Source organism: Elaeis guineensis, chromosome 8, assembly GCF_000442705.2.
Source record: "Elaeis guineensis isolate ETL-2024a chromosome 8, EG11, whole genome shotgun sequence".
NCBI lineage: Eukaryota > Viridiplantae > Streptophyta > Magnoliopsida > Arecales > Arecaceae > Elaeis > Elaeis guineensis.
The window spans coordinates 136,783,075-136,797,813 of record NC_026000.2 but is presented as its reverse complement, the minus strand read 5'-3'; the positions used below and the strand labels follow the sequence as shown (position 1 = coordinate 136,797,813).

Genomic DNA, 14,739 nt, shown 5'->3' with positions numbered 1-14,739 from the left:
GATCCCTCCAACATTAGGAACGGAAATTATACAAGAGGGGGGATCAAATAACCATCGTACTTTGGTTTGTTTGTTGCAGTTCATTTTACATATCGTTTATCTTTTTATGTCAGTCCATATGTTGGTACGGTATGGTATGATTAGTGCACCATACCGACCGCTGATCATTTCATCCGGAGTTTACCGGATGGAACATCTTAGGTTTGCTAAGATTTCCTTAAAGCCCAGTCACCATGCTCCTAATCTAGCAGAAAGAAGCAACGGCTGGGGCGATGGAACAACATTTGACAGGATAACAGGCACTCCAAACCAATAGCTATGAATGAGAAATTGCAGTTAAACAAACTCCATTAAACTCTCATGCATGTCAAAGGAAAAAACCTTCCAAAACACAAACAGAATAATTTCACACTGCAACTATTTACCACCTAAGAGGAACATCACACCAAAGCAAAGCCTGATGGAAAACACATAGTTACTTCGTAAGCATCTATATAATCTATGCCTGCTCTTGGTAACTATATATTTTTCATGCCCTGACTGAAAACAAAGAGAGAAGGAATTAAGGGCTGTCCAGGATAAAAAAAGTTGATTCAACACATAAAAGCTTTTGTAGGAAAATAGAGCAGATCGGCAGCATACCTTATCAGTTAGCCATTCCTTAGACAAGGGAACAAAAAAGGTTAAAGACTGATTGCTGATTCTTCCATCACCTCTGTGGTTGATCCGAACTTGAGGCTCCTGCAGGAGGCGGTGTCGACATGCTGCTTGCTGACCCATTCTCAGCAGGTGGAGCAACTCCCCATTTTCCTTCAGATTCTAGTGGCTCCAATACATGGACACCTCCGTCTGTCAGGCCTAAGGCGAATTGATTTGGTTCCGATGGATGTGCAGCAACCACAAGGGGATAAACAGTTGTGCTGGCACATAGAAACACAGAAATCAGCAATAACGTCACATCACGACCATTCACTAGCACCCACAGCCTCTGAACAGGCATAGCCTTACTAAACTAAATTGCAGGTCATTGTCTGTTTCTGATCATATAAATAATCAAGAAATACAGAAATAGCACCCATCAGTAGACAACAAAGCCATAATCATAATCATCAGACTCATCCTAGTTATATCACGTAAGTTTGTAAGTTCCTCATTCATCATTATTTATTATTTAGTCGTCAATGTCTATCACTTAAAATGCTTTATTCTTGACCACCTCTATCCTTTGATGCTAGCCAATGGAATGGAGCAAAAAGGAAAATAAAATGACCATGTGAAAAGACAAATGACCCCATTCGATGAGTAAAAGGTAGCATGCATCATAAAGTATAATTACATACAATTAATGTCACTACTGACAGCTGACTGATAGGAAAGAAATAAATGATTTCCAGTATCTAAACAAAGATCCCAATTTCTGGCAACAAAAGAATGCCACCACATCTACCATGCCTATAGACCATACTCATCAGCCAGAATTGCACCGGAGAGAAAGAAAGAAGAAACTTTTCTTCTATGCAACATGATTCGCTGAAATAATATTTAAAATAAATACCTAACATTGGCAGGGAGATAAGCAGCTGGAAGAATCCGACATCTCAGTATGAAGTTTGCAGCATTAAATATGCATATGGTTGCATCCAGGAAGCTAGCATATATAAACTGACTGTCACACGAAAATGTGGCATGGGAGATAGGTGCAGAACCTTCACGAGGGACCCACTAAAAGACAACAAAATCATCAGTATATAGAGGCGTGAAAGCTGTACATTCCCAAATTTCCAAAATAAAAATACCTGCTTTAAGCACTCTAGCCTAGTGGTTTCATATAAAGCAATCTGGGTCTCATGTACAGCTAAGAAGTGTATCTGATCATGATGGAACCGAACACGCGTATCTGATATAGTGAATGCAGTCCGCCCAGAGGGAATTTGCAAAAGTCTGCTCTTTTGCTTTTCCCATCCATCAGTTCCCCACACACAAATCTGCATCAGGAAACCAGACGTACTGCAAAAGTCAGCCAAAGCCCGAAGTATCATGTTTTTGATTTTCATACGTCAGTCAATTTAGCGAGTAATGATAAAAGAGATGGTCCTAGTGCACCATGAAGGGAATTTCAGTCACTTACCTGAGCATCAGCTCCAGATGAGACCAACACATTTAATACATTGAGAAGGCAAGACCAGTAACTTTTTTTGAATGGCCTTTAAGCTTGCTCTTGACCTGCATAAAATATAGATAGCTTAGGATCAGATGTTGCTTTCTCACCAAGTAGCACCACATACAATGCCATTTATAGAAGTGGAATACCTCATCAACTCGGACATTATATATCTGAATTGTGGAGTCATCCATCCCTATGGCAATTATATTGTTGTCTTGAGGGTGGAACGCGAGAAATGTTGCTGCTGGTGGTGGAGGCATGAATGTTGTCATGGTCTGCATTCATAAAGGATCAATCAAATTGTTGATCTTAAACACAAGGTAAGATATTCCAACTTTGACATGTTTTTTAACAGCTTACAAGCCTACCTTAAATGTCATCATGTTGAAAAGGGAAATTTTTCCTCCAGATGCTGACATGACATAAGAATCATTCTTTGACAAAGCAAAGCAGGGAACTGCTTCTTCAGGATTTGTATCAGTTATCTCATTAGTCATCAATATGCCACTCGGGGGTTGCCATAATTGAGGGGCGACACTTGCTGTCGCCTAAAAATTGAAGCATTTTGGGAAAAAGTATCACCAATATTTCCAACTTCTAAATACAAGCTTGGTACGATACAGGGCAAATTTTCATTTCATTTACCTTTCCACTAGAATTCCGTTCATTACGAGGCCACTTCCAAAGCAGATGAATGGCATTAGATGCTAGAGCCAAGATGGCAACTCCAGAATTAGTATAGATCAATCTTGAAATCTGTAATGGCAAGAATCTGATCAGAACCTTCAGAATGTTTTTTACGATGTAAACAGCAAATCTCGCAGACATAATGGTCCAAAAGAAAAAATAAGGCAAACACTAAGGTATCTGTTTTTCATGTCTGTTTGTAGGTGTGAAATAGAAACATGAATCAGAAAAAAAGATTTAATTGCAAAGATAAAATACAAAATGCTACCATCTTTACTTTGCATTAGTTAAGTGTGCAGTTAAAACACAAAAGGGTAGTGATCTAAATCAGCATGAAGCACGGACCACTTTGATTCCATTTGGTTTTTGTCTTGCAAGGCCATAACTCACAGTCTCACATTACGTCAGAAATGATAATGTGGATCTCAGAATTTCTGGATCTTACAATATAATCAACTCGATGATCACAACTTGATGATCAGGTCTACAAATAGTACAGATATGATTCAAGGTAAAGCAAATGAAAAAATAGACAAAATCGAGCTCATAATTGTAAAAGCAAGTCCCAAGCAAAGGAAGCCTATATTGGAGCGCAGAACAAACTATGCAGGAAAGGGGGATAAAACTGAAAAGCATGCTAAAATCCCGTCTCTCTTCTTGAACATCTTCAGAATAACCATTCTCCTACATCTAAAGGCACAATAATTTAAACAATAAGAAACCTAAAATTAGTCTTCTCTACTAATTTAACTGTAGGGACTAGGAGCATTCAATTTAGACATAGGAGGTGGCCACGTTTTGGCCAACGGAAACAGCATTCTATTATATATTGGACATGTAGATAACTGTCTTGTTTAACACTCAAAGTGCATCTACCAGAAACAAACACTCAAAGTGCAGTTGATGAAGCTTGTAGCATCCAATATTTTTCCGTATTTTAATTGCTTTCAGTCCCATCTTGTTTTCCCGAAATACTTTGATCTATGAACTATTACAAATTCCTTGTTTCCTTGATTCATTCTCTTCTGCACTACCTTCAGTACATTTTCTAAGTTCAAACTATAATTTTTTTTTTTAAAGATGCCACTTAAATAACTGATGTCTTATAAATTTTAATGAAGATTTTTTCCTAATTCTTACATGTTTCTATTGTTCGGTTGAGTTATCTCAAATTAGAAGATAACTGTCCACTCTGAAGATAGAAACATACAACTAGCAATTATGTAAGTGATGCATAAGAATGCTGGAGCACATGATTAATCAAACATATGCAGAGAAAATCCAACCTGAACTAATGGGGAAAAAAAAATCATGTGTTTGCAGGTGAAAAGCAAATCAAAAAGGAATTCAAGTCTGCTCGATGGAGTAATAACAATAAAACCAGTTAAAATTTCAGGAAAGCTATTTATGCAGAGGACAGAAAGTACAATATAATGAAACAAATTAAAATTAACATTAATACAATTGCTTATTCATTATCATCTTAATGAGGCGTGTCGCTCCAAGCCTATAGCAAACATACCAGAGTGAAAGGAGAGTATTACTATTAAAACTAAGATCATCTATGCCCTTATATATGACAAGAACCAAATATAAAATCTTCAGCCTCAACGTGTGCATGCCTATAAGTCTAGCCTTCAAAACTTAAAAGATGCAAAAAAATATAAGAAGCAAAAATATTTGGTGTCATTTATGTGAATAATAGATCTACAGCACAGTTGCCAAATAGCAGTTGCATGCCCAGCACAGGCCAGTATTCAAATGGATAACTCTCTAACATTATCAGCAACAAGCAAAACCGTACCTTGCTTGTTCTCAAGTTATCAATGAGCCTCAAGGATCGACATTGAGTTGGTTCGCTGATTTCAGTAAGCTTCCAGATCTTCGATTTGTCCATGGATTCATCGGTTAATCTAGGTTTTACATCCACCAAGTTTCTGTTGTCTCCATTCTATCGAATTTAAAATGAAGTTAGTGTCACAGAGTTTGTTGAATTTTTGAATTTGAGCAGTGAATAGTATAGCATAGATATATGAGCAATAAAATTATAATTTCAACAAAAGTTACATAATGAAATAATGTGCACGAGATATTAACAAACCATTCCAGCTATAGCCACTGCAGGAGCAGCTCTCTCCGTTATTCCAGAACTCGTTGCAACAGCAGCAGCAGCAGCAGATAATGGGCTTATTATAGGCTGCATCACAAAACAATATTATGTGATATCCCTCTGCATGATATGTCAAGAACAATAATCAGGTGTAAGAACTACCTTTGTTACTGACTCTGAAATAGCCCTAGAAGTCTCAAAAGAACGATTTTCAAATGTGCGCAACAAACGAAGTCCATCAGCATTTGCCAAGATTTTTATCCCATTATCATGTGTAGAAACAGCCAGCAATGTACCCTCCTTGTTGAAGCGTATCCGAGGACTTGCCTAAAAAAAGAATTTGAATATATGTAATGTCAATTTGTGTTTTTTTCCCGATGAGTGTTCACTAAAATAAAAGATGAGATTCCACAAAATAACTTACTGGCAGACCACCATCAGCATCAACAGTTGTCAAAAGATTAGTATTGTCCATATCCCAGAACTTGATTAAGAACTCATCACCAGCAGCCAAAAACCGATTCCTAGTGGTATCAAATTGCACGACACCCAAAGATCGTTTTCGAAATCCTTGATAGGTCCTCTTGACAGCTCCCTCACTTTCATTCCATTCTACAATGAATGATTCACCTTCTTTGCTGGTCCCACAGGAAAAGAGCCTACAAGTTTTTTGTTAAAAAAAAAAAAAAAAAAATCAGTTGCTAAAAACTTTAGAATCACAGAAGATCTTAATTTTTCCCTCCAAGAAAAACTGCCAGCCCTGAAAATAAACCTGGAACCATCGGCACTGTAAGCCATTGTAGTACACCAGTGACCTGGAGCATCATAATCCACTCTAGAACCCAAATTGTCATACAACCACGCCTTTATTTTTCCATCCAATGCTGTTGAAAAGATAAACTACATGATCCAAAAAAAAAAGCATCAATAACACATCAATGATAATGATTATAGCACAAACAACAACAGAAAAGTAGGTTTGTCAAACTTAATTTATAAATCATCAAAAGGATTTATTACCTGAATGTTCTCCTTGTAGTGTGGGCAAACAGAATAAACAGGCGCCTCATGACCTTCAAAGGTATACAGTTTGGTACCAGTAGTTGCATCCCATACCTGACATTATACAGCTATTGTCACTAGGTGCTTTAAACATATATGTTTCTACATATTCAGTCATACTTCAGAAACCAACCTTGATTGTCTTATCATCTCCACAGGTTATTATGCATAATTGCTTATTAGGATGAGCAAATGCAATATCATTGACACCACCAACATGAGCATCAATCTGAAACATGTAATGGAAAGAGAAGACATTAATAAAAAAGAAGCAACTGACTAGAATAAGCAGAGATAGCAAAGGAATTAACACAGGTAGTTTGCAATTTTCATACCTCCAAGTGTTGTCTGATATCATTACCACTATGATAAGAATATATTTGTATGATATACCTTGAATAAGCAACACCTAGAAAAATGGCAAGAAGGTATTGATTTGCCAAAGTTACCATGAATGTTACCATTCTCTTGGGTGTACATAATTAGTATTGAAAAAAGAAACTTATTGTTTTACAAGCTTACCAAACAACGAGCCATCCGAGCTCCATATTACACGGTTAACTGATACACTAGGATCCTTCACTAGAGAAGCCTGAAAATCATTGAATCAAGTTTCAGATTTTTCCAACAATAAAATAGTTAAGCGTGTAACAGCGCAGGACAGTACTGCAATACATTTTAATATCATAGTGAAAGAAAATACCTGCAGGGACACGGAACAAGCTCCAAGTTCCCAAACCTTGAAATTCCTTAGGACTAATCTCTCCCTGGTACCGACATCCCACAATCCAATGTCACCCACATTTGTACCAACTAAACCATGGCAGAAGCACAAGAGAAATTCCAGCATGAGCAAGCAATTGCAGAAGAAGCTGCTGATTTTAAAAAACCCTAGAGGAAACCAAACATATGGTACAACTAAGCAAGTTAAAATAACACACCAAGGAGAATGGTCTGCTGGATGGGATGAAAATCCATGCTCATGGGAGTCGAGCCTTGACTCAACATCCGTGCAACAGTTTTGGGTAAGTCATCCAGCGTGTACATAGCCTGACTATGATTCTGAGGATACGTAACTGGCAATATATTTATGGGAAGATTTACCTGCAATGAATGTTGAGTCATCAGAAGGTCGGAATAAGTAAATAAACAAGACATCAATTCTACCTGATATTCTTTAAAAAAAAAAACATAAGTAGAATTAAACGGTAATATAATTAGGATAGAAGCATTTAACAAACCTCATCTGAAATCCCAATTGGCCTTGTTCTTTTGGATACGTGATCAGAATCTGCTGATGGGTAATCTACAGCATGGTTGGTAGTCGGAGGTGTTCTTGGATGTTTTAACATTGCAGCTATGAAAAGGATTTAAAACAATCCAAAGTAACAAAACAATCAGTTTTAGTGACGATATTAATATCTGTAGCATGTTGCAGTCATCTTCTACTACTAGCATAGATGAATGTGGTGCTACCAGGATTTGTAGGAGTATTGATTCCAATGGCACCACCAGAGACAGCTGGATGAGTAACAGCTGGTGGACTAGACATCCACCCAGCCAGTGGTGCAGGAACTGGTGCTGGCATAGGTTGGAAAGGCTGAAAACAACATAGCAAGTATTTTAGATAGATGTGGCGAAGAGAAAGTGGCCTAAAAATTAACTTTGTTTAATTACCCCATGTGTACCCAATGGAGGAAAACCTCCTGCTTTAGGTATTGATCCAAGAAGTGGACTGTTTGCTGGTGATGGCGCCCGTGCACCATTTGGTTGTCCACAAGAATGATCGACAAAAAGTGTTTTAATGTCAGGATTTGGCCGAGGGTTTTTGCAGAGCTGGTGCTGCCAGTTTAAGCTGCCCAATCACATGAGAAAATCAACCCCTTTCAAAACCCAATATACTTGAATAATATTTTGAAGCCAAGATATCAGTTGCAAGTTAAAGTATTCTAAAGCCAAGATATCCATTGCATACAGTGCCGGACCAAACCAGCAACAAATTAAACATTAGCTTTCATATTCATTGTCAAAAAGCAAGGTTTGTCATATTGATCAGTATCAGTGCATAATGACCATATTGTGCATACTGGAACCGAATGGTACGCGGTACGGGGGATATATAGATACTCGGTATACCAAACTAGCCCCTATATCGGACATATCAACATTATAATAAGATGGTACTGGTACAAGATCCAATACCCAGATGGCGAACCTTGGTTAAAGGTTTGCAAATTAGAGATCCAAACATGTTCATGAATGCAAGCACCGGTGAGTTAGTTGTGTTTACATGAATGCACATGCACATGCACACAAAAGACATATATAAGAAAGCAAAAGCATAGATATGGATGCATAGATCTAGGAGTTTCTATAAGCATATTCATATAATGTTTTAAAAAAAGAAAAGAAAAGTTCAGGCCTCTAAGTCAGCTAAATTTACCCATTCTAGTCAAATGAATAATTTGTTTATTGAAAAACTACATTACCCAATTATAGTCCCGACGACCCAGGGTTCTGGGAGGGGCAAACTAAATACAAAACCTAACTTTTGGATAAAGTAATACATGCTCAGAAGTCAGAACCATAGACAATTATTGCTTGAAGTACTTCTTTTACAATGAAGAATATCTAAGTTGATGAGTAAATGACACTATGAAAATCTCTAAATCACAAAACGACGAGGTAGTATTGTAGGAATTCAAATCATTTGGATAAAGTTAATGGAAACTACTTATGTTCTTTTGATGGTATTGGAACCAATCATTTTCTCTACCCAAAAGAGTTACACTAAGAAGATCCATAATTCCTTCCACCCTAAAGGTAAAATTCCACATTACCTTCCATATGGCTATAAAAGTATATCTTTTGAAGAAGAAACCATGTAACAAGGTTAAAATAGACTAAGATAATACAAAGAAAATCTTGTTCTCCAACACCGCAATGAGCACACATCTAATATTATTTTAGTCCACTATATTGGTCGATGACTAAGGATGTTGGGTCAAACTTTTGGGTTTCATACCCTATACAATTGCAATTAGCTCTATTGACTTATAACAAGTACTTCCAGGAAACCTATAATAATTATCCTCTGAAAAGGATTGGCAGCCAACATTTCTTGTCCAACTGATCTATGGTAAATGTGGACAAAAGATGCTGAAACTCAACAATTTTATCACTGTGAAACTATAAATCCATTAGAATCTCCAAAGTATCCATAAAATCAAAATTCTCTCCCATCCATAGCTATTGATGACATATGCAAACAAATTTGAAGATTTGTTGTGAAAGTAGATAGATGTTTCTTCAGAATAGCATGGTGCAAATGGATGACCCAATGTCAAGTTGACAGGACAAATTTAATATCAAGTGGACAATAAAAGTTTAGTTGGTTATTGTTTGCTTACACTAAAGGCATGTTTATTTCAGTGCAAGTGAGGTGTATAAACTTCACTTATCTGGAAGTGTGCAGTCCAAGCATTTGTTTCAACATAACTAGCCTTGAAGGAGGAAATGGAGTTGTAAGTAGACCTGAGTATTTTAGGCCTGTCCACCTGCCCTGAACTAGATGGGTGTAGGCAAGCAATTCCAGCAAATAAGCCAGGCTCAAGCTCATATCCACATGCCTGATTAACATTCAAGTCAGGCCCGAGCTCAAACAAAACTAAATAGCGCCCAGCACAGCCTGAGCTCTTTTTTAGTTAAGATAACAATTTTATTATGATCTTTTTGTAACCCCAATCTGATCATAGGGTTTGTCTTCCCCCTTCTCCCCTTTCACCTCTAGTACTCTCTCTCAATCTATCTCTCCCTTCTCCCTTGTCCCCTTCAACACCCTCTCTCTCTCTACACTACAAAAGGACGAGACATGCGCTCCATCCCACCAACTCATCCTCTCCCTCCCATCACCACCAACAACATCAATCCTCATCACCATCAACCCCATCCACAAGAAGACTCTATGCATGCCATGATTGTTTCCTCCTTCCTCCCTCCTCCATGATTGGATGGAATTAGCGCTGAGATGGTTTGGGTCATGCTCGAGCCTGATACTTTACCCTCAGTCATGCTCTGGCTGCAAATTATTGGCCCAACGCAATGCTAGGCTGGGCAAGGTCCGCAAATTTGTTGTTTATATCAAGCTATGGCCTAGCCCATATGTATCCCAGAAGCACGACTGATGCATGGGTTTAGTTGTCAGTTGAGCAAAAATGCTGATTTTGAGTTTTACCTAGGTGATTTTGAAGTTGAGTTCCATGTGGGAAAGTGGGGCAATGAATATATTTTTAAGACCCAACCACTCGTTCCCCCTTTAATATCCAAAAATTGCACTTCCTCTCCAATGACTTTCTCCACAACATCCACCAGAATTAGTTGGAGATCAAGTTTAGTACTACGACATAAATCCCTGCATAGAACTTGAGAACTTAGAATTTCACTTTGGACACTTCTAAGTTCTAAAATTTATGTGGCAACAAGCATAACTTAAACAGGAATAAAATGACCATTATCTTCTCTTAATCCATCATAAAATACTTATTTTATTAGATTTAAATTAAAGGAAAGCAGTAAAAGTTATGGGTTTCCCCACATGTCTGCAAATATTGGTCAGTTGTCCATGTTTCTCATTTTTATACCTATACTATATGGAAAAAAGAAAGTTTTAAATCTTAGACATCCCCAGGAATGCCCAATAATATCAACTTCTCTTCACAAAATACCCTCGACTTCAATTTTAACACATAAGATGAAACTCTCTGACTTGCCACCCGAATCTTGCATTTCAATCTCAGGAGTTTCTAACTCCAATTTTCACAATCTCAAACCAAATCAATCTGCATCTATCCTTAGTTTTTATCAACATGTTGCTTAATATGATTTTCCCATGCCCTTAGTTTTCCTTTATCAACATGTTGCTTAATATGATTTTCCCATGCATCTCATCAAATTCCTCTCCTTTCTTAACTATGTTCTCCCAAGATACATTAAAACATTAGCATCCTAATCCAACATGGGAACATTATTTCCAAGGTAGAAGCAAGACTTCTCATCCTTCCTAAATCTCTGCCACCCCGATTTTCCATATATGGATTATGCATTGTAATTCAACTATAGTTTCATATCTTAAAGTGGCTTCCTCTTATTTGAAATTGACGATCCAAAATAACTTCAAACCAAACTGCAAAGCCATCATTTAATCCCCCATCCATCCAATTGAATCTATTCATCAACTTTTTTTGGCTGAATTTTATGACAAGTATTAGCAAATGAGGAAAGTTTAGCTCATGTGTACATTTGAAGTAGGAATTGTGAAACGCATACCATGTGTGTGGATCAAATATAATGGGCCCTAGATTGCATGATTTGCGCAAGTTGAGACATCACAATTCACAAGGCTATTGAATCTAGTCTATGGTCCTCATGAAATGCTTTGCATGAGAATTACTTTGCAAGCATTTCTGAGGTAAATAGTAATGTAATAGAATAGGAGGACGAATCTTGATCCTTTCTCTTTTTAATTTCTTTATTTTTATCATTTTCTTATTTTTATCTTAAATTTGCTACTATCTTCCATAAATTCTGAGCAAATTTAGAGAACTTTTGAAGTAGCAATTTGGTTTAATGTAGGATTATCTACTTTAATTTCTTATATATCACCTGTACATTAAGGTGGTTGCTGCAATTATGAAGTCAGGTTTATTCTTTTACAATTTTTCTTATCATGTTTCTTCAACCTAGATTTTTATTTATTTTAACTATTCTTTCATAACAATAATCTAAAACTAAGACAACAAGTACAACGCGATTCATTGTAGCTCTTTTTATGACATGCACTGCACATGCTTATTTTGTTTGACTACAAAAACTAAAGAATACCCTACTGAATCTCACCTTTGATTGATAAGTGTCCGCAATCTGGAACTTTTTAGGCTGGGAAACTGCAGTTTGTCACGGAATAGAGGGTTTGCTTCAATCAGTTTCTTAAGCTCAACAAGCATTATTGCTCTTGCTGATTTGGTATCCCCATATTTGGAGAGCTGCTCATTCTCCCTGTAAAATAGGCACATTGCTGTACATCAAGCAATCATTCAATGAAAGTTGTAGAAGAAAGAAAAGAGTTAGACATAAGAACCTCGTACCTGAAGTTCTCTAGAGTTAGAAGTTGAGTGATTTCCTTAAATAATTCCTCGTTGAATGAGGCAAAGACTTTCAAATCCTTTACAAGGATGTCAACCGCCTTTGCCCGGTCATGCCTAGATGTAGAAATTCCATCATAAGTTTGTCTAGTAATGTTTTCACACGAGTTGAGAGAGAGAGGGACGGGGGGAGAGGTAGAGAGAGAGAGAGAGAGCTTCAAAGCATTGTACAAGAGACAGAAACTGTATACACCGAGCTTACTTATCCAATGCTTCGAGGTACTTCTGCTTCCGAATTTCAAAGAAAATCTTCATTGAATAGCGATTGTCGTCAACCTTGGTAAAACCAGAAAGGTACCGCTCAACTTCATCCCAATTCCCATTATGCACTTCATCCTCAAAATACTTCATATTGAAATAGAAACCAGACTCTTGCTCGAGCCTGTAAAAGAAAAAAAAGCGCAGTAACAACAAAGCAACGAAAAAGGCACCATCATTAACCAAAGATTGAATATTTAACAAGTAAACGCACTTGTGAACAGTCTCCTTGAACTTCTCCTCATCAAGGAACTGCAGGATGAGGAAAACCAACTCTCTACTAAGAGAAGACATCTTGGCCCGTTAGTCTCCGCCTCCAAGCCCTAAATCTTCACAAAAAACCAAAACAAATCAACAGATCTCGAAAAAACCATAGAAACAAATATGAAGATTCTATCTTTGAGAACACCTCCGATCAAAAATTCAAGAACAATTCAGTTCATCGGCGCATTTCTGGAGTTAAAACCACAAGAAATCGAGAAACCTGCCCCACAAAGCCCAAAAACTCCTGTTCCTGTTCACAGAAGAGCTCTACCACGGAGACAAGAATCGGGGTTCCAAAGCTAGGGTTTTAATGGATCCACGTCGCTAAAGATGCTTCCAATAGACGGATTCGAGGAAGTAAACCATCGAGAAAAAGGAAGGCAGAGGAGAACAAAGGGGGAAAAAGACGAACTTCTAGACGAAGATTCCACCCGAAAGCAACAAAAAAATTGGGGGCAAAAATCGAAGCTCACCTGCGAGAGCCGAAGGCCGGAGAGGGATCGATCCAAAGCGGCGAAGACCAGCAGCGAGATTGACCCCTCTCGCTATAATTAATGGATAAAGTAAAGAAAAAAATTCCACGAAAAAAATATCCCATCTGAGGCTCAGAGGTGGAGGATTTATAGCGAACGAAGACACGGACGAGCAGGCAATACGCCATTCTACTTATCAAAATATAATCACACTGGCATATCCAATTTGAAAGGCTATCCAGACATATGAGGCAAAGTATTAGAGTGGGCCCCAAGTCAGCCGGCGACGTTCTGTCGACTTTACCGCCGTGGAATCTGCGACGCGGCCCCCGCTAACAAGCTTAACCGATCAGCTGTGTCGTTCTAAACCTAAAATAACTGCACGATCCATTAGTAACACGACTCGTGTGAAATCGTATGCGTGTACTTTTTTTTTGTTACAATATTCGTGTACTGTTATGAAGAGCCTGCGCTGTCCTGTGTTCTGAGCGAGCCTAAAATGGGGAGAGAAGAGTTGGGATCAGCGGCCAGCAACATAAAATAATCATGACAACAGACTATCACGTGACACGCGATCGTTTGAGTGCAATTCTTTTTCTTTTTTTTTTCTTTTTTTTTTTGCAGCGGCATCCGGTGTTTTGAATCAAGAGGCCGTCTCGGGGACGATGCGACAAACGTGTCCGTCAGCCAACTTTTTATTTTCGGGCGTGAAGTTGCGGATAATTGCGGTGACTGCCACTACAAGTTGGCACTGGCGCGGCGCCACGTGCACGGCACTCAGCTCATTTTGGGGACGGGCCGTATCTTTTGCGCGAAAGAATCTTTGATGTTTTTTCTTTCGCGATATGAACCGTCCGACCGCACATTTGCACACCTCTCAAAGCATCCCAATCTCTTCCCCCTGCTTGTAAAGATCTTAAAGCAGTCATTAAGCTATCCAATGGTTGATGACGTGAAAGAAGGTGAATCATTCTTTCTCCCGAAAGATACAATCCGAACTCCTTTTGTGGCAGTACCGAGGTGGGGCCGGGGGAGATGAGCGCCGATATATGGTGGAAATTAAATATTAGAATCGTTGAGATTCGTGTGACTTTTGCCTGACTTTTGATCTCTCTTCTTGTATCGTGTTTTTTATCTCCACCTTTCTCCTTGAGTTGCTGCCGTGACCGACAGCGATCCCCGGATAAGATCAAAGACTCATTTAGTGGAGGAAAAAGGAGGTATTTTTAAAAAAATAAAAAAAAAAATTCTTATTTGATTGAAATTTTAATATGAGAGAAAGTGAAAAAAATATTTTTTATAAAAAATTATTTTTTATATTTTATGAGAAGTGAAAATTCATGAAAGAGATGAATTTTGACATTTTTCATGACATGAAAAGAAATGATATTTTTTTCTTTCCTAAAATATATTTTTAAGTTCATAACTAAAATTTAGTAAAATATCAATAGATAGTTAAGATGAAATACTGAATAGTAATATAATATAATATTAATACTATCTTAATATTTATATAAATAT

The 14,739-nt window shown here is 37.8% G+C and overlaps 1 protein-coding gene across 1 annotated transcript; it reads right to left on the bottom strand.

Moving 5' to 3' along the window:
• Nucleotides 1–298: 298 nt before the first annotated feature.
• LOC105049419 (protein TPR3) lies at nt 299–13,356 on the bottom strand. Its single transcript, XM_019852391.2, is given in 28 exon segments — nt 299–540; nt 643–920; nt 1,556–1,722; nt 1,797–1,985; nt 2,129–2,172; nt 2,175–2,223; nt 2,311–2,439; nt 2,533–2,712; nt 2,810–2,920; nt 4,656–4,802; nt 4,953–5,048; nt 5,124–5,288; nt 5,386–5,620; nt 5,734–5,861; nt 5,982–6,077; nt 6,157–6,252; nt 6,359–6,432; nt 6,546–6,615; nt 6,727–6,836; nt 6,965–7,127; nt 7,265–7,380; nt 7,500–7,623; nt 7,701–7,878; nt 11,919–12,077; nt 12,167–12,280; nt 12,426–12,605; nt 12,696–12,810; nt 13,219–13,356. Coding segments are annotated over 26 exon segments (3,411 nt in total). The 5' UTR covers nt 12,776–12,810; nt 13,219–13,356; the 3' UTR covers nt 299–540; nt 643–709.
• Between the last annotated feature and the right edge of the window lie 1,383 nt (nt 13,357–14,739).